General features: G+C 65.9%; 1 protein-coding gene across 3 annotated transcripts; it reads left to right on the forward strand.

The window, feature by feature from the left end:
* The first annotated feature begins 1214 nt into the window (after window positions 1–1214).
* On the forward strand, window positions 1215–22231 carry PTPN9 (protein tyrosine phosphatase non-receptor type 9). 3 transcript variants are annotated; one of them, XM_067305635.1, is made up of 13 exons: window positions 1215–1293; window positions 9033–9176; window positions 10174–10263; window positions 10402–10526; window positions 13435–13540; window positions 14688–14798; window positions 15882–16210; window positions 16814–16907; window positions 17180–17249; window positions 18625–18703; window positions 19320–19470; window positions 19804–20011; window positions 20161–22231. In XM_067305635.1, the coding sequence occupies exons 1-13, from the start codon at window positions 1261–1263 to the stop codon at window positions 20622–20624; spliced, it is 2004 nt and encodes a 667-aa protein (XP_067161736.1). In that variant the 5' UTR covers window positions 1215–1260; the 3' UTR covers window positions 20625–22231. The 3 variants fall into 3 exon arrangements, with proteins under 3 accessions (XP_067161736.1, XP_067161738.1, XP_067161737.1); XM_067305637.1 differs by having other exon boundaries at window positions 20126–20438; XM_067305636.1 differs by lacking the exon at window positions 14688–14798.

Here is a 22231-nt window from a genome sequence, read left to right on the forward strand (position 1 = left end):
GCTGGAAATCCTGGAGTAATGCTTGTGCAGCAGGAGTCTGCACGCCTGCCGCTCCTGCCCGGGCCCTGCCGCTGGGAAGGCTCCGCAGCGGCGGCCGATGTACCGGAGAGGGAGGACGCCTCTGCCGGGAAGGGCCAGCGGAGGCCAAGGCTCTGCTGCAGCAGGTGGGCCCGGAGGAGCTGATCCGCGGGGCACGCTGACTGCGGTCACCCAGGCGTAGCTGCTAGCGTAGCTCTGATGCGCTCGGTGCTGTACAGATGCCGAGCAACGAGACTGATGTTTTTGCCCCGGAAAGCTTTGTTTTTAAGACGTGCCTCCTGGGGTTGTATCTGGTGGTGGCCTTGTAGAAATACACAGCGCGGCCTCTGGATTTTCTCCCTTGCCCTGGACGAAGGTGTTCTGTGTCAGCCTCCCCCAGCCCGGAGAGCAGAGCCCGGAGGGGCCTTTTCCAGCTCGCCCGTCCGCCCTTTCCTTGCGGCTTTGCCCCGCTGGGGCCTTGTCCCTTTCGCGGCCGTCCGCAGGCTCCAGCGCGCCTGCCGAGGGCTCGGTGCCGCGGGGCCGGCGGGGGCCGCTGCGGACGGGGCCGGGCGCCGCCGGCGAGGCGCGGCGAGCTCTGCGCGGGGAGCGGCGGGCCGGACCGGCACCGGGGCCGGCGCCCCCCGCGCCCCGCCCGCCGGGGAGGGCTTCCTGTCTGCCGCCTTCCCCTGGCCGCCTGCCCGCCTCCCTCCCTCCCTCCCTGCCTGCCTGCCTGCCTGCCTGCCTGCTTGCCTGCCTGCCTCCCTGCCGCCGCTCCGCGGGGCCGGCCGAGCAGGGGAGGGGGCTGCGGGCGCTTCCTGCCGCCGCCCCCGCCGGGCAGAGCGGCGCGGCGCGGCGCGGGGAGCGGAGCCGCCGGGCACGGCCGCGCTCCGCCGGCACGGCACGGACCGGCCCGGCCCGGCCCGGCCCAGCGCAGCAGAGCGGAGCGGGCAGCCGGCGCTTCCCCGGCGGGCGAGCGAAACTTCCCGGCGTTTCCTCGCTCGCTCTTTTTTTTTTTTTTTTTTTTTTTTTCCCGCACTTTAATCGCTGCCCCGCGGGGGGAGCGGAGCCGCCCTCGCCGCGCGTGTGGCCTCGCCCGGCGGCCGGGAGGGGCCGGTGCCCGCAGCGCCGCCGGCCCCGGGGATGGGCTCCGGCGGGCCGCCCGCCGCCTAGCGCGCTGCGCAGCGGCGCGGCCCGGAGCGGCCCGCCCGCGCCGGCGGCGGCGGCAGGAGCGCGCAGCGCAGCATGGCCGCGGAGCTGAGCGCCGAGGAGGAGCAGGTAGGCACCCGGGGCGCCGCGGATCCCCGCCGCATCCCCCCCCCCCCCCCCCAACCCGGGCCGCGGGTTCGAGCCCCGCCGCCGCCGCCGCGTGTCCGGCCCGGGCAGGGCGGCGGGGCTGCCCCCCCTCCCCCGTCCCCCCTCTTGCGGGCTCCCCGTGTGCGGGGTTATTTTTGCGAGCGGGGCGGCACGGCTCCCCCCGAGGAAGAGCCCCCGGCATAAAGCGACCCCCCCCGCGCCCCGAGCGCGCTCCCGCGGAGGCCTGCGCAGGGCCCGGGGGGCAGCGCGGCCCCCGCGGCGGCTGGCGTGGGGATGCGTGTGCCTGCGCTTCCCACGCCCCAGGCCTGCCCGTGACGTCCCGTCTTCCTCTGCCGCCTTGCGTCACCGCGGGAGGATGTTGCTGCGCTCGGCGAGCGGGGCCGATAACCCGGGCCGCGACGGGGCAGAAGCCGGCCCGGCCGCGCCGCGCGGCGAGAGCGAGAGCGAGAGCGAGAGCGAGAGCGAGCCCTGCCTGCCTCCCCGTTTCTTCCTCCCCGCGCCTCTCTCCAGCGGCGACCCGTTTGCATCTGCATCCTCACCTCGTCCCTGCGCCCGGCCCTGCCTGCTGCAGCGCGTCCCTGCTTCTCCCCGCCCTGTCCTGGCTGGGCTCCGGGCCGCCTCGCGGCCTCGCCGCCCGTCCCGCTGCGCGGGCTGGGGGCAGCTTGCTGCCCGCCGAAGCCCCCGTCCCGCCGAGGGCAGAGCCCCTGCCCGGCCGCGGGCTCCGTGCATTCCTGCTGCGCAACCCGGGGCTGCCCGCATGGCCCCGGGTTGGGGGCAGGAGCGGGGCCGCGGCCGCCCCACGGGGCTCAGCCGGTTCGGGTGCCTGCCGGGGCCGGGCCGGGCGAGCCAAGGGCACGGCGTTGCTGTTGCACCGCTCGTTCGCTGCCTTGCTGCAGTCAGCCGGGGCTCTGGCACGAGAAGGGACTGAAACACCACTGGGCAGCATCAAACAGCACAGGGAAGAGGCACCGGATTATCGGGGAGAGTGTTGTTCTCCTGCCCGTTTTCTTTTTTAAACAACGTTCAGTTCTACATAATTCGAAGAGCCGCCCTAGGAAGCGACTGCTCCCGCCCTTGCGGGGTAGGCACAGTAATCCCCGCTTCCCAAAAACCAAAGGCACCTGAAGCCAAGGCTTGCCCTGAGCTGCGGGAGTCCATCCTGGAGCCCGAGCTGCTCCCCGGAAATTGGGCGCTCCCAGCCCGTGCCTCCACCGCGCCTCCGTCTTATCAGCGCTGGGCCCGGGAGCGCCGATGGTATCTGCCGGATCACGACGCCTTGGGGCAATGAGTGAGTGGGGGGGGGTTAGTTCCCCGTGTCTCGCAGTTCCCCGTGTCTTGTGTCTTCCCTGAATCGCTGAGCGGCGCTGGCTGGCCGCAGGAGGTAGCTCGATCCGTAGGGAAGGCTTCCGGCTAGCAGAGCGAGGCCGGGCACCTTCGCCTGGCATAAACCTGAGCTGCTGCCGGCAGGGCGGTCCTGCTCCCTGCCAAGGCCGTGATCCCACCCTCTCCTCCGTGCCGGTACCGCTGCGGCGCCGTTGCGTGACGAGTGGGGCCATGGCCTGGCGGGTTGCTCCCTGGCCGAGCATCCCTCCGGAGCCCTAATCCTCCCGCAAACATCGGGAACGGTTTGCCGGTTCGGGGGAGATCTCGGTTTATCAGCAAAGAAAACGTGTGGGCATGGACGCAGCTTCTGAGTAAGTGATGGGCCCGCAGCAGCGTTGGGAAATTTGCCCTGGATAAATGTTTGGATTTCATCCTTAATCGCGCTGGAATCGGCTCTTGCAGGGGAGGCTTGGTTTGCAGGGCGGCCCGCGGCTGAACTCCTCCTGCCAGCGTCTCGGGAGAGAGATCTGAAATCTTTGGTTTCTGCGTGAAGGCTGGATGGAGAAAATACAAGGATATTTGTGCTAATAGCTCCCAAACTGGAGCAGCGGGCCGGGGTGGGAGGCGGCTGAGCGCAGCGCCGGGGCCTTCTGGAGGAAAAGGAGGGGGTTTGGGTCTGCCCTTGGTGCCTTCGAAGCCAAAATAGTGGAATTTTCTTTCTTTTTGTGGTGCGATGGGTAAGTGCTGGTTGGTGCCAGGTTATCCCGTTCCAGGCTCTTCCCACCGCCCTGCAAGTGCAGGCCACCCGTCGCCTTTCTCCATGGATTTCCTCCGCTCACTCCCCGGGAGTGTGAGAAGCATCGATGTCCCGCGTTGCCCCCAGCAGGAGGAACGGCTTATCCGGCCACTCCCGGCCCGCGCTCCTTCCCCCTCATGCCGCGATCCCTTCCCGGCGGGAACACGGAGCGGCAAAGGGGCACCGCCGCGTTTCTGAGCCCGGTGCTTCGGCACCCTGCGCCCTCGCGCGGCAAAGCCATCGCTCCAAAGACGGGCGCTGTTTAAAATACCAGCCTGCGGGCGATTCCGCCCGAGCAGCGCCAGCGACTGCAGAAAAGGAGCTTCCTTCTGGAAATCCTTCCCGTGCGGCCGCGGGAGCGGCGTTCCTGGGCTCCGGGTGTGCGGGGATTGGTTTCGATTTGGCCCCGCGAGGAGAGCGGGCACCCGGCGTGTCGGGGCGCCTCTCGGAAGGCTCCTGTTGTGCCGGCGATTTGGAGCCCATCGGATGGGATGGGATGGGGCGAGCTGTGCGGCCCGGAGCCGTGGGGAGCTGCCCCGCGCCGCGCCATGCCGACCCCGCTCCCGCGGTTCCCGCTCCCTCCCTCGCCGCCCGCTGGCGCCACGCGGGCCGAAAGCGGCTTTACTGAGCGCTCGGGGCGCTTGGGCTTCGCTGCGGCGGGAGCGTTTGCTTGGCTCATCGGCGTGTTTGCGCGTGTACGTGTTGTCTTAGTGCTGCAGAGGATTTCTGTGTCGCCCCGTTTCCCTCCCCTCTTCAGCAGAGGAGGAATCGTTAGAAATCTTGGCCGTAAGAGAGTCGCTTTTCCCTTGGCAAAGCGCAGGCGACGGGGGATTAAGCCTGGGGAATAAAGGTGGCCGATGGCTGAAGTGGCGAGCAAAAGCCAGGCGGGCTTCCTCGATGGAGGAGGTTAAAACCGCCTGGGAAAGCGAGCGGGGAGCCCAGAAGTTAAACCTCTTCTGTCCGCGTTCCCTCACCCACGGTTTTGAAAACGAGCCAGACTTGCAAAAGCCGACTTTTCCCGTTTCCTTCCACAAATCGTGACGGGCAGAAGCGTTGGGGCCGACCAGTGCTTGTGGCCGCAGTTTGTCTCCTTGGGCGAAGCAGGCGGCCGCTTAGGCGCGCTCGGGACGGACGACGCGGAGGAGCCGCGCCGGGAGCACCGAGCGCGCCGAGGAGGAGCCCCGGCTCAGCCCCCTGCCCGCGAGGCTGCTGCGGGATCGGCTTCGGCGGCCGCCTGAGCTCAAAGCCTTCGCGGGCGCCGGCGCGGAGCAGGCGCCTGCCGCTGCAAAGCCGCCCCGAGGCGCGGGAAGCGAGGCCGCGGAGGGCGCGTGGCGCCGGGTGTCCCCTTCTGGCGTGGGACAAGGTCTTTTTTTAGCTTGGTTTCCTAAGGAAATGAGCATGTGAGGTCACTGTCTGCCTGCGCATCCGTTGGTCCCCCGGGAAATGCCGAATTTGGCTGGTTTTGACCCGCTGGGGCGCACAGGTGTGTTCTCCGGGCACGATGCAAGTAGGGGAAGGGGGGGACCCTGCTCCGGGGGAACCGTCGGCCCTAGCGAGAGCCCGGTGAACCGCCGCGACGGCAGCCCCGCGCCCCGACGGATCGGGGATGGATGGGCCGCGGCACACCTTCGCCCCGGGAGCACTAGCTACGCGTCCAGGGGATTTTTGCAAGCACTTGGAGCTGGGCAGTTGAAACCCGTTTTAAAATTCCTTCTGGTTTTGCTGGCAATCGATCTCATCCAGTACCGGCGGTTTTCAGACGGGCTGGTATTCACCCAGGAGCGCTGAAGAACTCAAATATCGAGTTACGGAGTTTCTTATTGCAGCGTGTAAGCAGTTATATAAACCGGCCTCAGAAGAGCGGAAAGCGGCAAACGTGACCTCAGCCCTTTGCAGAAGGATTTCGGAGGTGATGGAGGCGAGGGCAGAGTCCTCGGCCTGGCTTCCGCGTTAAGCAGCTTGCGAGCAATCGCGTTAAAGAACAGAAAAGGTAAAAGGTAAAAAGGAGCCACCTGGCAGCTGTAAAGGCAAGTCACGCCTCGCTAGTCCTGCGTTTTCTTTGGAAAACTTTAAAGTTTTAATAGGTTTGTGTGGCTTATAAAGTGCTTTCAACTTTCCCTCTTTTTTCTCCCTCCCTCAAGAAGGGGCAGAGAAAGACTTGTTCAAGGGCAGACGCGCCCGTCGCACTTTATTAGCAGCAGCTCCAAGGTAAAGGGTCATTCCCAAAGCGGGATTTTGAGGAATGAGGGGAAGTTGTGCTGGAAAGGGTGGGGATGCTGCGAATGCCGCCTCCGCTGTTTTGGAAGCTGCAGTAAAACCAGGGCGAGCACGTCCTGGCGGGAGCCCGCGTGCGGAGGAAGACTCTGCCCCGTGGCCGCGTCCCGCCGGAGTGGGCGCTGGATTTGCCTTCGGCACCTTCCGAGGGCCTCGCGTTTCCTGCCGAGCTGCTGCCCTGTGGAGAGGCAGCGGCCGAGGCCGGGCAGGTTCGGCGAGGGCGGGCGAGCGTGCCCGTGCGCGGGGGCTCCCGTGCCGTCCCCTCCCGTCCCATCCCGTCCCGTCCCGCTCGGCTTTCTGAGGCTGCTCGGCTGCTCGTGCGTGGGAGGCAGCCAGCGAGGTGCCGCTTGGTGCCCATCACCTGCCGGGCCCTTTCCCGGGAACCGAGACCGCTTAGTCCTTTCTCAGGAACGGCTCGGCCGAGCTGCGCCGCCGTGGCCGCGATTTGTTCGGCTGCGCGGTGTGCTTACGCGTGTGCTGCGTCGTCGCGTTTTCTTGCGCGGCAGCTTGGCGGTTGGAGCCCGAGCCCGCCGGCGTGCACCGCAAAGGCCGCCCGCCCGAGCGGGACGCGCGGTCCCCGCACAGCCCGGCCGCCAGCAGGTTTGTTCAGGCACCCGAACAGGCTTGACCCCGCTGTAAGTCGGCGCGGAGGAGGAGGAGGAGGAGGATCGTTGTCACTGGCCGAGAGCCGAGCAAGTGCTCCAGAGACTGAGAGGCCTCCGGGGCCGAGACCCTGGGGGCTTTGCCCATCCGTTAGCAATTGCCGGGATCCAGGTGAGCGATATCTCCAACAAAAATGTGCGCTGTGATGCTGGGGAACCAGCCAGTGTTCGCTGAAAATCATTTTCCAATCGCTCATGGACTCATTTCCACGGAAAAAATGCCTTCCAGGAGGGGGAAGGCATGGGTGGCTCTCCCTGGGGGAGGTCGTCTTTCCCGCCGTCTCCCCCAGCGCAGCCCCGTCCGTGCAGCAGTTCGGAGCGCGCTGGGAGCCCGGTGTCCCCTTCCTGCCCGCGGGGCCGGCTCTGCAGCCGGGGAGCGGGGCCTGGGGGAATAGGGCCCCGCGCCGACTCTGAGCAGGGAGCGTCGCTCCGCGCGTTGCCTCGGCTCCCGCCGCTGCCGGCGGAGGCTGGGCATTGCCACCGCGTCTGCGCCCGGGCAAGGGGACGCGCGGGATTTAAAGCGGAGGCTGCAAAACCTCTCCGGCCGCCCCCGGGACCCGGCTGCCGTGGCGTGGGAGTAACGTGCGTTTGGATGGGACGCGCGGCCCCTGCCCGGGGTCCCCGCGGGTTTGACCAGAGGAGCTGGCCGGGCTGGTTTTGGAGGAGGCCGCGGGCTGCCGCCCGTCCCCGCTGTTGGGGACGTCCTGCAGTGCTGCCACGGCTCCCGCGCTCGCTGCGACAGGCGTGTTGGGAAGCCACCGTCCAGCGCGTGCGGTCGCTTCTGCCCGTCCCTCCTCCTCGGTCACTCGCTTGCACAACGCCTGCGAGAATGGAAAATTCCTTAATTTCGGAAGTGCTCTTCCCGCCGGCGTCGCAGGGCGGCCGCCCCGGGGCCCGGCGGCCGCGAGAGGCAGGCGAGCGGCCGGGCTCGCTGTGTCCTCTTTGCCTCAAGTGTCGGGAAAATCCGATGGAGCGAAATGGGATGAGGCGGGGAAAAGACTCTCGGATTAACGACGTGGAGACTCAGATAGTGTTAGGTGCCCTGCGACTCCTCCGCAGCTGCTCGCGGTGCTGCAGAGGAATTTGGGGAGAAAAAGAAAAAAAAAAAAAGCGACCGCAGTATTCCTTTTTCCCTGCCAAAGCCTCCCTCTATCCGATTTCCCGCATTCTGCCCAGGAAATCAGTGACCTGCGAATAACCCAAATCACAGCAAGGAGCAGCCGTGTGCGGCTCGCGGGGCTCCCGTCGTCACCAGCTCTATGAGCTCAGGTTTGGGCAGGTGACTGCAGGGGACGGGAGTCGCCGGCGCTGGATTTCTGTGAAGTATTTGGAAACTTTAATCTTACTCTATCGTAAGGGTTGGGGAGCTTAAATTAAAAAGAAAAAGGAAAAAAAAGGAAAAAGGATTTAATTTTCCTTTTCGGGGAGGCTGTTCTCCTCCTGGAGCGCTCTTTGGCGTGGGGTTCAAGTGCCGTGGTGCGGGGAGCGGAGTTGTCTCCTGGTGGTCAGTAGGTGTTTTGGGGCGCTCTGCTGCTGCTGGGACGGCAAGTGATGCTGCTGGGACGCGGTTGTGCTCGGGACCCTGCACCGGTCCCTAACCCGGCATTAAATAAAGCATAGCGAAGGGATGCCTGGGACGATGCGATCAATATATATATATATATTTTCCCCCGCTGGCAGTGATGCTAAGCGGTCGGGTGGGCTGAGCTCAGCCCGCGGCCGCCCTGGGGCGTGAGCCGAGCTGCGGCGGCAGCGGTGCTGCTCCCTGCCCGGCACCCGCCTCGCTCCGCGGCGCCTCGCTTCGCATCGCTGCCCTTCTCCCGCCACGCGTCAGGGCTCGTTTTCAGGTTGATTCATGTTTCTAGAAGCTTTCAGTTCTGTTTCTGTTACTGGAAGTGCTTGGACAGACCGGTTAAAATAGGTCAAGGAGTTGTTTTATTTTTTTCCCCTTCCCTAAAAGCTCATTTTGCTCCGTCCCAGCAGCGCTCACGGGCCGCAGTGGAGCGGGGTCAGCGCCGGCGCTTGCAGCACGGTAACCCCGGGACGGGGCTCTGCCGCAGGAATTGTCTGGGAGCGGTGGAGCGTGTCCGGGCGGCTGCCGGGCTTTTGCACGACGCTGGGCGCCAGCGCTTTCGGCGGAGCTAGTTTGTGCGTGGCATCCCCACCGCGATTTCCCGCGGGACGGCTCGGTGCCGGGGGCTGCACGTGGCTCATCCTGCGTGGCGGCGCCCCGGGCCGTTGCGGCGCTTTGGCCGGGGGCAGCGGGGCGAACGGCCGCGGCCCTTCTGGCCGGGCTCCTCTTGGCCCGTTTTCCGTGGTGGTGGGAAACTGGCCATACTGGGCGAGCTGCTCCTTCCCGCCCGGCATCCTGAGCGCTGAACGCGAGCCCTCGATTCCCGTCCCGCGCGCTGCCCGGGGCCGCGCCGCTGGGCGCTCTCTCCCGGCGCCCGAGCCGCCCCCGTGCACGGGAGCAGTGGCCCGGGGCGGGATTCGGCCACGGTTTTCCGCCCTTCCTCTGGTTCGCTAGCGGGGCCGGCGCCGCTCTGCTCGCTGGCTGCCGGCGGCGGCGAGGGACGGCGGGACGTGGGGGCTGCTTCTCCTCCTCCCTTATCTCACTGCGCCTGTTGTGTCTCTCTCGCAAACAGGCGACCAAGCAGTTCCTAGAAGAGATCAACAAGTGGACCGGCCAGTACAATGTGTCCCCGCTTTCCTGGAACGTGGCCGTCAAGTTCCTCATGGCCCGCAAGTTCGACGTGCTGCGAGCGATCGAGCTCTTCCACTCCTACCGGGTAGGTGCGCGGCCGCGGCCCCCCGCCGCCGCCGCCACGGCCTCCTCCCCCCCCGGCCGCCACCGCCGCCGCCGCCGCCGCCGGGAGAGCTCGACGCTGGTCGCGTGCGTGCGGAAAGCTCCTCGCGCTGCCACCGGCCCGTCTCCGCTGGCTCCCCTGCGTGTCCGTCGGGGCTTGCGTCCCCGCGGCTAACTTTCTCGTGGGGAAACATCCCTCGGCCGGGACGAGGCTCGATCCGCGGCTCGGGCAGGGTGGTCTTCCCGGCACGGCGTCCAGCGCGTGTCCCGCTTTCTTGCAGAATCGGGGAAGGGCAGAGAGGCAGAAGAAACCGTTAACATCTTTTACTCCCTCCTTTCTTTTCCTTTTTTCGTTTTTTAAGGCACTTTTGAGGGTAGCGCGTGCCAGGCTGTCTGCCCACCGCTTGCAGCCAAAAGTGGACTTTTTCTTTTCTTTAATGGCCAGTCCTGCAAATCCTGGCGTGGTCTGAGAGTCGGGCTGGGTTCTCTCTTCCTCCCCCCGTGCCTGCGGGTGCCATCCCCAGCGACCCAGTCCCAGCCGGGTGAAGCCGGCCTGGCATTGCAGCCGGCCAGCTCCGTCGCCTCGGAGAGGGCTTTGCTGCGCGGGACGGGATGGGGCTGGCAGTCGCTGCCCGGCCCTCTGCCCCCGAGCAAGGAGAGGCAGCAGCCGCGCTCGCCGGCACCGGCCGCTTCCTGCTCCCGCGCGCAGATGTGGCTGCGGTTGAAGAGATGTGGAAGGTGGTTTTTAAAGCAGAGGGTCCTTTTAGCTGAAAGCTTGTTTCAAAGCGTACGTCTGGCGTGTGGGTCCCTGCTCGCCGTCTGGCTGGCGCTGGGCGTGCGGGAGGCGCCGGCTGCACGTCACCGGCGCTGGATGGCGGAGGGAGCCGGGTTTAGCCGGGGGCGGTGGGAGGGGAGCGCGGAGGGCAGGGCCGCGTGCCGGCCCGCGTGCCAGCCCTCGCGGCGGGCTCCTTTCCCCGCAGGAGACGCGGCTGAAGGAGGGCATCGTGAAGCTGAAGCCGCACGAGGAGCCGCTGCGCTCGGAGCTGCTCAGCGGGAAGTTCACCATTCTGGTAGGGGCAGAGCGCGGCCCGCCGGCGCCCTGAGCCGGCCGCGGGTGGCGGGGCGCGCTGCCGTGCGCGGCGCTGCGCGGCGGCGTCCTCGAGCGCGGAGCCTGTCTGACCCCTCTCCCTTCTCGCCGACCTCCCCAGAGCGTGCGGGACCCTTCGGGAGCCTCCATCGCCCTCTTCACTGCCAAGCTGCACCACCCCAGCAAGAGCGTGCAGCACGTGGTGCTCCAGGCGCTCTTCTACCTGCTCGACAGAGCCGTGGAGAGGTGAGGCTGCGCTCCGAGCGGAGGGGAGAGGGACGGAGGCCCCGGCACGCGGCTCGCGCCTTGCTGGAGCTGCCCCGAGACGTGGGTCTCGGAGAAATCCGGCAAGGAGCCTCGTTCGCTCGGCACGCGGTGCAGAGCCCCGCCGCGCTGCCCCCGCGCAGGGGCTGAGCTCTCGCAGGCTCAAACCCGCCGGAGGAGCTGGAGAACCCCAGGCCCCTCTCCCGCCCCGAAGGCATCGGCCGAAACGCGCGCGGATCCCGGAGGCCGGTGTTCACGGAAGCCCTGGTCTCCTAATCCCTGGCTGAGTCACGCTGGTGCTTTCTCAGAGCTGGGGCTAACGGGGTGCCTGCAGGCTTGCCGGGAAGGTTTTGGGAAGCGGGAAGGGAGGAATGATCTCGGCGGCGTGCCGAGCAGGGGACGCTGCTCTCCGCGGGCGGTGGGGCACCGTGCGGGGAGGCGCTGGTGCGAGCGAAGCCGCTGTGCCGGGACGTGCGGCTGCGCGAGCGGCCCCGGGCCTTGGCTTGCAGAGACGAAGGGAGGTTGTGAGCAAAGGCGAGCCGTGACCCGCGCACAGGCTCCCGGAGCCCGGCTCTGCGGCTGTCGGCGACCTGCGCTGCAAATCCCCAAACGAGATGTCAGTCGTTCGCTTCGGGTAGTACCGGTCCGCTTTGGTGGTTCAATCCTGAGCTCCGTTCGGCCGTGCTCGTGGGGTAGCAGTCTTATCTCTGTATCCGTGCTCGGCCCCGACACAAAGGCATAAAGAGCTCCGTCTCATTAGGCCAGCGCGCGCTTTGCCCAAAGGAATCTGCATTCCTGACCGTGGGAGATTTTCGCCTCCTTTGAACGGTTCGCACAAGCCGGGCTGATGCCAGGAGGTCCGGTCTTTGTGGCGAGGTTGCTGCTTGTTGAGGTTTTTACTAATTCCCTTTGAAAGGCTTCGCAGGAAAAAGATGTGCTGTCTCTCTTCCCCCATTGATTTATTCGCCGAGTAAAACTGAAACCGCTTGAAGCCTCCGTCCTGCAAACGGAGCTGAGCCGATGCCAGGATCCGCTTGCAGGACTGGGGCTTCGCTCTGCAAGTAAGCCTGCAGCCGGGCTTCTGCCCGGGGGCACCGCTCTGCTGCCCCCTCTGCCCCGGCAAAACGCGGGGGCAGAGCGCTCCCTGCCCCGCTCGGCATCCCAGCCACCCCGGCCCTTCGGAAACGCCGCGCGACCGAGCCGGGAACGCGCCCGGATCCGCCGGCCGCGCGGCCCAGCCAGGGCAGCCGCAGGGGTTGTGCAAGCAAAAGCTGGCGGGTGCCTTGCGTGACAAAGCTCCTGGATTTAAATAGGGCTCAGCCGGCGGAGCGCTGGGATAATTGGGATTTTTCTTTTTGGCTGATGTCCTCTGCTCTCCTCCCTGCCCCCAGCCCACCCACCTGCCCCGCTGCTTTTATAGCAACTTAAATCTCCTGCGAGCGCCTCCACGCAGCTGTAGGTAACCTGGCATTTACGCTCACAGTTAGCCAGGGCGCGTCTGGGTTGCAAAAGGATTACAGGCACCGAAGTGTTTAAAAGCCTAACTTGCATTACAAAAATAAGTGGCATTTTGAAAACATATTTTGCCCTTCGTTTTATATCCTTTTAAGAGGAGCTGTTTGCTTTCTCTTTGCATCGAGACCTGCGCCATGCACGGCGGGTACGAAACAGGGCGAAGGTATGGTCCCTGCCCGGACGCCCGCGTTTCCCAGGCCTGCCGTGTCCCCGGAGCAGGCAGAGGATGCGCGTGCGCTCCCTGCGCCGCGCGGTGCCCGCGGGCTCGTTTCCCTCGTGAAGCAGTGAAGCGCGTGCGCCCAGCAAGGAGCTCGTTACCCGCCTGGGATTAAACACGTGCGGCGTCCGGAGCGGGGGACGAGCGGCGCCTGCCCCGCTGCCGGCTCCTCGCTGCGCCCCGCTCAGGCGCGCGGCCGGGACTCTCCAGCCCGCCCTCGGAAAGCCCCAGACTCGAGACCTCCGAGCCAACGTGAAATTGCAACCGAATCCGTCTGCATGACTCCTGTTTTCTTGAGCTGCCGAGACGGCAGACCGAGGGGGAAGGGGTCACAGCTCTCTGCGGCTTAAAATTCCCTCTGTCTCTTCTTTGAACTTAGCCCGTCATCTCGATGGGAACATTCAGTAGAGGAACAAAATCCCCTTTCCCTGAGCTGTTTTTTACCAGCTTTGGGTTAATTAAGGAACGTTTTATCAAAGAAGCAATTGCTTGTTTGAATAGATGGGCGAGACGGTCCGTGCAGGGCAGGCGGGGGATCGGTGTGCTCGCTGCACATCCGAGGTGGGATGGTCTGGGGGAGTTTGCCAACGCACAGCCCTTCTCCTCCTTGGAAGTAGTCTGCAGACCACAGAACGCCGTCGCGCAGCGGGTTTAAAACCCTTTGTAGGCTCTCCAGCTCCATCCTGGCGTTGCTGTTCCCAGCCACTAAGTGCCTATCTCAACGTTTCGGTTTTGCAAAGCGTGTAATACCTGCCGACTTCAGCCTTGGGAGAAAGCTCTCCGACTGCCAGGGAGACGTAACGTGAGCCCTGCCAAAAATATAGAGCCCAGACATCCCATTCATAGTGCTGGGCTTTTTCTGTGCTTGCGAGCGTAGCTGCCGTGGGCGTTGCAGCTGAGAGGCTAAGGATAGAAGCCAGGCTCAAGTACGGCTTGTGGGAAGAGGTTGTAGAGCAGCTAATGCAGCTAGAAAATGAGGAAACGCGCGTTGGGTACGTGAGCCCTCCCGGGAACGTAGGAGGGGATTCTTGGGGGGATGAATAAGCTGAGGAAACGGCCTCGGCTGCTGGGGGACGAATCCCCCGCTTGCACGTGAGCTGAGCGACGGGACGTCGCGGGCTGGTTTGACGTTTCCTCCTCTCTCTTTCCGCGGCCCAGTTTCGAAACGCAGAGGAATGGCCTGGTGTTCATCTACGACATGGCGGGCTCGCAGTACACCAACTTCGAGCTGGACCTCAGCAAGAAGATCCTCAACCTGCTGAAGGTAAGGGCCCGGTGGCTCCCGCTGTCTCCCGCCGGGCCGCGACCCGGCTGCGGGCAGAGGCGCTGGGGGATGCCGGAGGGGCCCGGCTCCCTGCAGCCTTCCCCGCCGGCGCGCTCCGAGCCCCGCCGGCGGCCGGACCGCGGCTCGCGCTCTGTGGGCTCCACCGGGGCCGAGCCCTCGCGGCTCGGAGGCGGCGGTGCGGCCCCGGCCCGGCGACGCGGGCTGCAGCTGCTCTGCGTCCCCGCTTGCCCGGCGGCAAAACTGCTTCGAGGGGATCTGCTGGCCCCCTTCTCGCCCGCCCGTCCCCCGGAGGGCAGCTCTCCCGCCTCTGCTGCTTCCTCGGCTGCCGGCTCCGCGCGCGGGCCGTTAACTCGCTGAACAACCACAGTCGAGCGGTTTTGCAGAAGTTGTCCTGCCGCGCATGGTCGGTTTTATCATATCTCAGCTAAGAGGAGCTGGCTCAAGCCCTGGAGGGTCTCTTGGACCTCCCCAGGAGAGCGTTTTGAACGCGCGAGGCTGAACGCGGAGCTAGCTCAACTGGGACGTTCCCAGCGCCGACCGCAGCGGCTCCGGCCGGGGCCCGCGAAGCGGCCGGCGAGCGGCGGAGCGGCAGCTGGGAGCGTGCTGGGTTCCTCTCGCGGCAGCTGGCAACGCTCTCGCGAAAACAGATGCAAATTATTTTTTAATCACACTGGCATTTTGTGCCTCCTCCCTTCTCCAGAAAAGAAATAACAGCATATATAAGCCAGGGCGTGTGCTCGGCACAGTCCCCGCTCCTAGGCTTCATCTTTCACGCACGGAGCCAAGCCCTGTGCCGATCGCACGCCTATTCCAAAGAAATCATCTGTTTCCATATCGGAGAGTAAAAATAAACCTATCGGGGGCTGCTGGGCTTCCTGCTCTGTAACACATGGAGACGCTTCGGATGTGGCTGTTGGCACCTCCAGCTATGGCACTTGTCCGGCGCTGGGAGCCAAGCCCTGAGCTGTCTGCAGCAGCCGGATCCCCAGCTCCGGGTGCCCTTGGGCGCCGGGTCCTTTGCTGGGATTGGGCGTGCTCCCCCTCCGGCAGCAAGCAGGCAGCCGGAAAGGGACCAGCCCGTAGCGGGAGCTTTGCGGATCTAAACCGTCTCCGTTGCTGCCCCCAGGGCGCCTTCCCGGCCCGGCTCAAGAAGGTGTTCATCGTGGGAGCACCCATGTGGTTCCGCGTGCCCTACTCCATCATCAGCCTCCTGCTCAAGGAGAAGCTGCGGGAACGGGTGAGTGGAGCGGGGCCGGGGCTGGCGCGCGTCTCTCAGCCCCTCCACTAAAAGCTGCTCAGCCGTGGGAGACGAAGGCTTTCTTAGCTCATTTCTTAGGGACCAACCTGTTTGGGTATTTTCAGCAAATATTTGAGCCCCTTTTGAAATCACCTTCCATTTCTTCCTCTGCAGTGAGGCTGCCAGCAGCAGCAGCAGCAAGTGGAGAAAATGGTAAATGATTAAAGGGAAAGGAAATGTGTTTTGAACATGCAGGAGAAAAGGGGAACGTAAAAACCTGCTCTCGGTCCCTATCTGGCAAAGCAGTTAAGCCCGTGCATCATTTAAAGTACCTAAAACCTCCATCAGCATCAGCGTTATTGCCAATACGGTTCATGTTTCCAGCCCGACGCTTCCCTGGAGCTGGACTTTGCCCCTCTGATTTTGGGTTCCTCTCGCCACATTAGAAACCGCTCGCAAATTAAGCACCTGGTGTAAACTGGTGCGGAGCGCGTGCGGGGAGCCGGCGGCGGGGTCTGCACCGTGGCCCACCGGGCGCGCGGACGGCGGTGCCTGAACCGCCGCCGGCTCCCGGGCCGCCGCTCGCGCTGTGCAGCTGCGTGCTGCTCGGCTGTCGGTCTGCGAGGCCGCTTGGGAGACCCGGTCAGGGTCTGAACGGCTTTTCACCTTTCGGAGCGGAGCCATCCCGATTTAGCCCAGCGCTCGCTTCCCGTGTCGGCGTGACCTCCGCCGCCCCGGCCCTGCCGGTCAGGGGAGGACGCTGTCGTGGGGGAACGGCCCTCCCGAACTCGCAGCGGCAGCGAAGGGCCCCTCCTGGCCGCGGGAGGCGGCTGCTTCCCTGGGCGCAGCTGCCTGGGCAGGGGAGGAAGAGGAGGCTTCCCCTCTTGGGGGAGGAACCTGGAGGGGGAAAGAGCCTCAACGCCGTTGGGAGGAAATCCCGGGGCTCTCTAGCAGCTTCGCTGGGACCGCTCTGCTTCCCAGCCCGAGCCTCGTGCCCTGTCCCCAGCAAACCCTGTCCTTCCTTGCTTTCCCCGGAGAGGCCGGGCTCGGCGTTCACCCCGGCCCCTCTGCTTCCTCCTCCAGGTGCAGATGGTGAAGATGTCGGAGCTGAAGGAGCACCTGCCCCGGGAGTGTCTCCCCGAGTACCTCGGCGGGTCCCTCAAACTGGACCCTCTGAGCTGGAACTGCCGGTTCCTGCCGCAGCAGAACGGCCACCCCGACCCGCTCGATGAGCTCATCTTGGTACCGCTGGTGTCCCCCAAAGACAACGGCTCGGTCCACGTCCCAGGGCCCAAATCCATCACCGTCCAGGAGCTGCTAGATCACGTCACCCACAAGCAGAAGCGGGGCATCTACGAAGAGTACGAAGATATCCGGCGCAGGAGTCCCGCCGGGACCTTCATCTGCTCTTTGTAAGTCGGGGGAGAGGAGCAGGGCGGGGGGAGCGCTCGCGTTCAGGGCTGACGCGGCGATCGGCCCGTGAAACCGGGGCGCGCTGGCTCGGCGCCCGGGCCAGCCTGCACGCCGGTCCCCCTGCCTCCTCGGCAGCCTTTGCTCGCGGGGCTGCCGAGGCGTCTCTGAAGGCTCAGGCTGACGCGCTGCCTTTAGAAACGGGTGTCGCGGTTAATGAAGGGTCTCTGAAGGGCAGAAAGCATTTGCCGTGTCTGTGGCCCTCTTCTCCTGCCTCTTTGCCCTCCGGAGCAGCAGCCGGGAGGTGGCCAGGCTCCGCGTTGGGGTGCAGTGATTTGGGCCAAGGAAGGAGAGCCCGGCTGCCCTGTCAGCACGGTGATGTGGCCAAAAGCCCTTTGGCGCTCCCCGAGCCCCGCTGGGTGGAGGGGAGCTGCTCCGCGGGACCGGGACCTGGCCGGGACTCTGATTTCCAAGCCTTTGGCCAGGTGATGGCAGCAGAGCCCAGCCTACGGGCGCTGTAGGCTTGCACGGAGAGAGGGATGCTGCCTTCTCCTTCCTCGTGTGAAAAGCGTCCTTGCTCACGTCTGCTCTCCCCTGCCTCCCAGGGCGCCGTACAACCAGGAGAAGAACCGATACGGGGACGTGCCCTGCCTGGACCAAACACGCGTGAAGCTGGCAAAGCCGTACAGCCGCCCGGAGGTGAGCCAGCCTCCGGGACCTCTCCACGTCCCGTGCGAAACCCGCCGGTTATGCAGCGTTATTAGCCACCCCGTCCGTAACCAGCCGCTCGCCCTGCTCTGCCCCCTCACCGGCAGTGGGTTCACAGCTCGCCTTCTGCCGTGCGCTGGGCAGTAGCCCCGCGTGTGTTCGTGCTGTTGCGGTCGGTGCCGAGCCCTGTGGCTTACCCCCGCCGCCACCACCGTGGTAGCAGTGCTCTGGAGTAGTCATGCCGTGTGTCTTTCCCCCCCCAGCTGACCGACTACATCAACGCGAGCTTCATGGACGGCTACAAGCAGAGGAACGCCTACATCGGGACTCAAGGTACAGCCCGTGCATCTCCAGGGCGAGCTGAGCCCCCACGGGAGCCGGGAAGGAGTTTTCCCCTTGATGCATGTGTTGGCTTCTCTGTGGGCTTCACCTCCCACACCAGCATCAGCAGCTGGACACAGTGGGAGATAGACCGGGAGGATGGTGTTGCCTGGCAGGTCCCCTCGCCTCTCCGGGTGTATTTACTCCCCTCCTGTTCATCGTGCCGGGCCCCTAGCAGCAGGGTGCTCTGAGGATGGCGGGTTCCTGGGCAGGGCACCCTCCGAAGCCAACGAGATCTGCGTGAAGTCTCGCAGGCTGGAGGAAGGAGGGAATCTCTGAGCCCCTCCTGCACGTCCGCTCGCGGCCCAGGGCCTGGGCTCAGCCCGTCTGCAGCGCAAAGGGTTGGGGAAGCGCCTGCAGAAGCAAGGCCTTGGTGGCAGCTGCCAGGCGGGTCATTTGGAGATCCTGAGCTCGCACACTTTGCGTGCAGCCTGTGGGGACTAAGGGTCCTCGGCGCTCCGGGTACCCCGAGTCTATGGGCTGGGTCTTTGCAGCCCGGCTGGCAGGGAATGGAGGTTTTCTCTGGAAGTGGTGCAAGTATTTCTGCCCTTCAGCTGCAAGAGCGTGCGGCACGCATCATGAGTCTCGGCTGCGGCAGATCCCGTCTTTCGGTGACGATGGCAGCCTCCCGCTTTGGGCCCTTAAACCCTCTCCCTTGTTTTGCCCCAGAAGCGTCTGCCTGGGCTTGAGGGGTGCTTTGGGATCCCTTTGCCATGGAGCGGTCTGTGCGCATTTTTCCACCTCCTTCCACGGCGTTACGGCTGGTGCACTGAGCTTTTATTCCAGGGGCACCCAGCCACGTAGCGTTACTAGTTAGGGATGCCGCGGAAACGGGCGCATCCCTTTTGCCCCCTTTGCCTGACACTCAGCGCGAGTGTTTCAAGACCTCCTTATAAAAGGAGAAGAGCAAAGCTCCTGCAGATCAGACGTGCTTGGTGGGGCATGCAAATGAGCACCTGCGCAGCGCCCACCGCGGTTTGAGCCGGTAGGAAGGCGCTAGCTGTTTGAAGCCCTTCGTTTGGGCCCTTTGGGGTGCAACGGCAGGGTTTGCGGTGTGAGCCCCGTGGGCCCAGAGCGCTCGGGGGCAGCAGCGCGGAGCGGAGACGATGGTTACTGAGCCGCAGCGGTTTGGTGCTGGGCTGCCGTGCCCTGGGAGGCCAAGCCAGCTCCAGGCGGGACTTTGCTGAGCCCCGTGGGTTGGTGGGTCTGCTCCGGGGTGCCCTGGGGAGGAGGGCGGCCTCCGCGGGGGGTGAGCGGGGTTTGTGTTGGGCCGGGGGCCTCCCCAAACCCGGCGGGCCCCCTCCTCACCTGTGGGCTCTCACCGCAGGGCCCCTGGAAAACACCTACGGTGACTTCTGGCGCATGGTGTGGGAGCAAAACGTCCTGGTGATCGTAATGACGACCCGGTGAGTGCCCTGGGGGGACGCGGCCCCCTCCGGCCGCTGTTGTCCCGGGAAGCAAGGAGCAGAAGCTCCCAGCCTGGTTTTTCTTTGCAAAACAAGGGCTTTTGCTGCTTTATCAGCTGCCGTCCTGCTCGGAGGGCAGCGCCTTGCTGCCTGCAGCGGTTTCGGTGCCCGGGGGCGGACAGGGCAGGCAGCGCTGGTGTCTGCGCTCGCCGCCGCGGGCTGCGTGCCGTGGGGAGGCTGCAGCGCCGCAGCGAGCCCTGGCCCTGCCGCGGAGCACGGTGTCCCCGTGCTGGCGCGTCCCCGCATGGAGAGGAGTGTGGGTGCTGCCCCGGTGGCTTTACGTGCGCTGGGAAGAGGCAGGGATGTCCCAAGACCCCAGGCGCCCGCGTCTCTCCGGGCAGCGTTCCTCAGCTTCCCCGCGAGTTGGCTCAGGCCACAGACCTCGCTTGGGCAGCGCGTGCTGGACCCCTGGTTTCGGGGCCGTCCCCCCAGCCATGCGTTAAGGGGGAGACAGCTTTGAACTAGTGGGTGGCGCAGAAGCCATGCGGGACCCCCGCGGGGCCGGGGCACAGGGCCCCTCGCGGCCCCAGCCAGCTCCCCCTTCCCTTGTTTCCAGGCTGGAGGAGGGGGGCAGGAGAAAGTGCGGCCAGTACTGGCCCCTGGAGAAGGATTTCCAGGTGTGCTACGGGGCCCTGACCATCACCAACCTGGGCGTGGAGAACTTGAACCATTACAAGAAGACCATCCTGGAGATCCACAGCTCGGAGGTGCGTGTCTGTAGGCACGGGGCAGGGATTGCGGGAGGGCGCCGGTCCTGGATGTGGGGGTCTTCCTGGCCTTGGGGCCAGTGAGTCCTGGCACAGGGACCATCCGGAGGTCCCCCATGGCCATCCCAGCACCGGGAGCTGCCCCGGGCTCGGCCGTGTGGACGCAGCAGTGGTGCCGGCACCAGGCACCATTCCTGGGTGGCCTGGGGGTGCGAGGGAGGCCGGGGGGCCCGGAAGGGACCACGGGGGGCTATGCTGAGCCACCCCAGGGCCGGAGCGGAGCTCGGGGCAGGGGCTCGGGGGGAAGGAGCTGACGCCGCCGCTGCCGCCCAGACGCGGGAGCGGCGCCTGGTGTCCCACTTCCAGTACCTGAGCTGGCCGGACTACGGCGTGCCCTCGTCCGCCGCCACCCTCATCGACTTCCTGGGCGCCGTGAAGCAGCAGCAGCGGGTGGCCGTGAGCGCCCTGGGGCCCCGCTTCAAGGGTCACCCCGGGGGCCCCCCCGTCGTGGTGCACTGCAGCGCCGGCATCGGCAGGACAGGTAACGGGGACGCGGGGCTGGCGGGGGCCGGGGCGCGGGGCGCTGGCCAGGGGCGGCGGTGGCGGCGGCTCCGCGGGGGCCGCCGTCGTCCCGACGGGTGGCCTTTCCCCGCAGGCACCTTCTGCGCCCTGGACATCTGCCTGTCGCAGCTGCAGGACGTGGGCACGCTCAACGTGCAGCAGACGGTGCTGCGCATGAGGACGCAGCGCGCCTTCAGCATCCAGACGCCCGAGCAGTACCACTTCTGCTACACCGCCGTCCTCGAGCACGCCCAGCGCCAGGGCCTGCTGCTCCCCAACCACACGCGGGCCGCCCAGGAGAGGAGCTCGCCGGGACACTGAAACCCGCCGCCTCCCCCCGCCTCCCAGCCGGCGGCGGCGGCGGTAACGCCGGAGCGAGCGGACGCGGCGGCGCCCCGCGGCTCCGTCCGCCTCCCCCTCGCCGCCTGCCCTCGAACTGTGCCTTACTCGACCCGAGCGGTGGCCGCCGCGCGCCGGGGCTGCCGGGAGCGACGCGGCAGGAGGCTTTGCTCCTCTCCGTGGTGCTCCCGCTGGGGGTCCGGGGCAGGGGGATTTTCGGTTGGTTGGGGAGGTGGCTTTTTTCCTTTCGTTAGTTCGGTTTTTTTGGAGGGACCATCCAAAATTTATCTGGGAAGGGCTCGGCGCCGCTGCAAAGCCCTCGGGAACGTATTTCCAGTACTGCCCTCGCCTGGGGCTGAGGAAGAGGCGCCCACTTTGGTCTTACTGCCGCCGCGTCTGCGTGCCTGTACGTATGCGTGTGTAACGCACGCTGGCTGCGCCCGGCGCCAGCGACCATATAGGCACATACGTACGAGCACCTGCCTGAGCAGCTCCCGCGGCTCCGTGTCGCGGCGCTCCCGGCTCCGTCTGCCGCTCCCCGGGGTCCGCGCGGGCCGACGTCCCGCGGCGGGCTCGGCCGGGCGCCGCCACGGCCCCCCGCACCGCACCGTGCCGGGGGCTTTGTGCCGGGGGCTTTGTGCCGGGGGCTTTGTGCCGGGGGCTTCGCCGGCATCGAGTCGCAGCCGCGGCCAAGGGAGAAGCGGACCGTGCCGCGGGAGCCCGGCGGCGGCCCCCCGCTTGCTGCCGCCTCCCAGGCCCTGCTGGCCCCTGCTCGGCACCTGGGCCTCAGTAGTTTTATACTGTAATAAGCTCTTCGAATGTGTATATTCTTATTTTTTTATAATCTGGAGGGGGGAGTTTTTTCTTTTTTTTTTCTTTTTTTTTTTTTTTGTATTTAACATTAACTTGATCTAAGCCCCAGCCAGAAATATTTGTAAATGATCCTATCGGCTCTCCTTTGGAGAAACGTTTTTGTTGCTGTTATTTTGGGGGGGTTGTTCTGGTTTGGTTTTTTCACCCGTATCAGCACGTATAACCGCGCTGCGCACGGCCAGCCCTCCCCGCTGCGCCGCGGGCTGCTCGAGGACGGCGGAGGAGCCCGAAGGGAGCCGAGCGGGGATGGCAGTAGCTCCCGTGTGCAGGCGCCGGCCCCGCGCGGCAGCCCCTGCTCGCGTCCCGCCACCGCCCTGCGCTGCGCTCCGGCTAAGGAAGGCGCAGGGGTTATTGCAGACCCCGGGTTCGACGGCTCGCGGTCTTCCTCTTGGCGGCCGGAGCTGTTGCTCGCGCCCGAGGCTGGACCCAGAGCTGAGCAGCCCCCGGGCAGGCGCTTGCGTGCAGGCAGCGCTTTTCCCGCGCTGAAAAACGCCTGCTCTTTGGGGGGGGCCGGGGCCTGGAAAGCGGCTTTGCAGCCCCGACGTCCCCTGCGCAGCATCGCTTCGGGCGCTTTCGTTGGCTCTTTGGTCCCGAGCCGCAGGCGCTGGCCGCGGGGCCGCCGAGGGCCTTGCTGGCGCACGGGGACAAGCTGAGCTGAGCTGATCCGCGCGCCGGGGTGAGGCCGGCGCGGAGATAACCAGGCTGCCGGCAGCTTTCCTGGGCAGGCAGGATAAAGGGCAGGGAAGGCAGCGGGATGAGCCGGCCTCCGGAGCGCCCGCCCGCTCCCCGGGACCTCGCCGAGCATCAGCGTCCCCCGTCCCGCTTGGAGCAGCAGGTGTGCTGGGGTTGCCGCCGATGGGGATGCTGTTGGCAACACAAGGGTGCCTGGCTGTTAATTTAATAAAAATAATAATAAACGTGGTCCCGTTGCTGCTCCGTGTAACGCTCAAGCGATGGTAGCAGAGATTAAAGGAAAGGAGTCGTTCTG

Source organism: Apteryx mantelli, chromosome 15, assembly GCF_036417845.1.
Source record: "Apteryx mantelli isolate bAptMan1 chromosome 15, bAptMan1.hap1, whole genome shotgun sequence".
NCBI classification, from domain to species: domain Eukaryota; kingdom Metazoa; phylum Chordata; class Aves; order Apterygiformes; family Apterygidae; genus Apteryx; species Apteryx mantelli.

What these genes read in the sequence shown, in the direction of transcription:
- PTPN9 (XM_067305635.1), top strand. Translation starts at nt 1,261, where the DNA reads ATGGCCGCGGAGCTGAGCGCCGAGGAGGAGCAG. An exon ending in TGAGCGCCGAGGAGGAGCAG is followed by an intron (nt 1,294 to 9,032) that starts GTAGGCACCCGG and finishes TCTCGCAAACAG; the next exon opens with GCGACCAAGCAGTTCCTAGA. An exon ending in AGATCCTCAACCTGCTGAAG is followed by an intron (nt 13,541 to 14,687) that starts GTAAGGGCCCGG and finishes TGCTGCCCCCAG; the next exon opens with GGCGCCTTCCCGGCCCGGCT.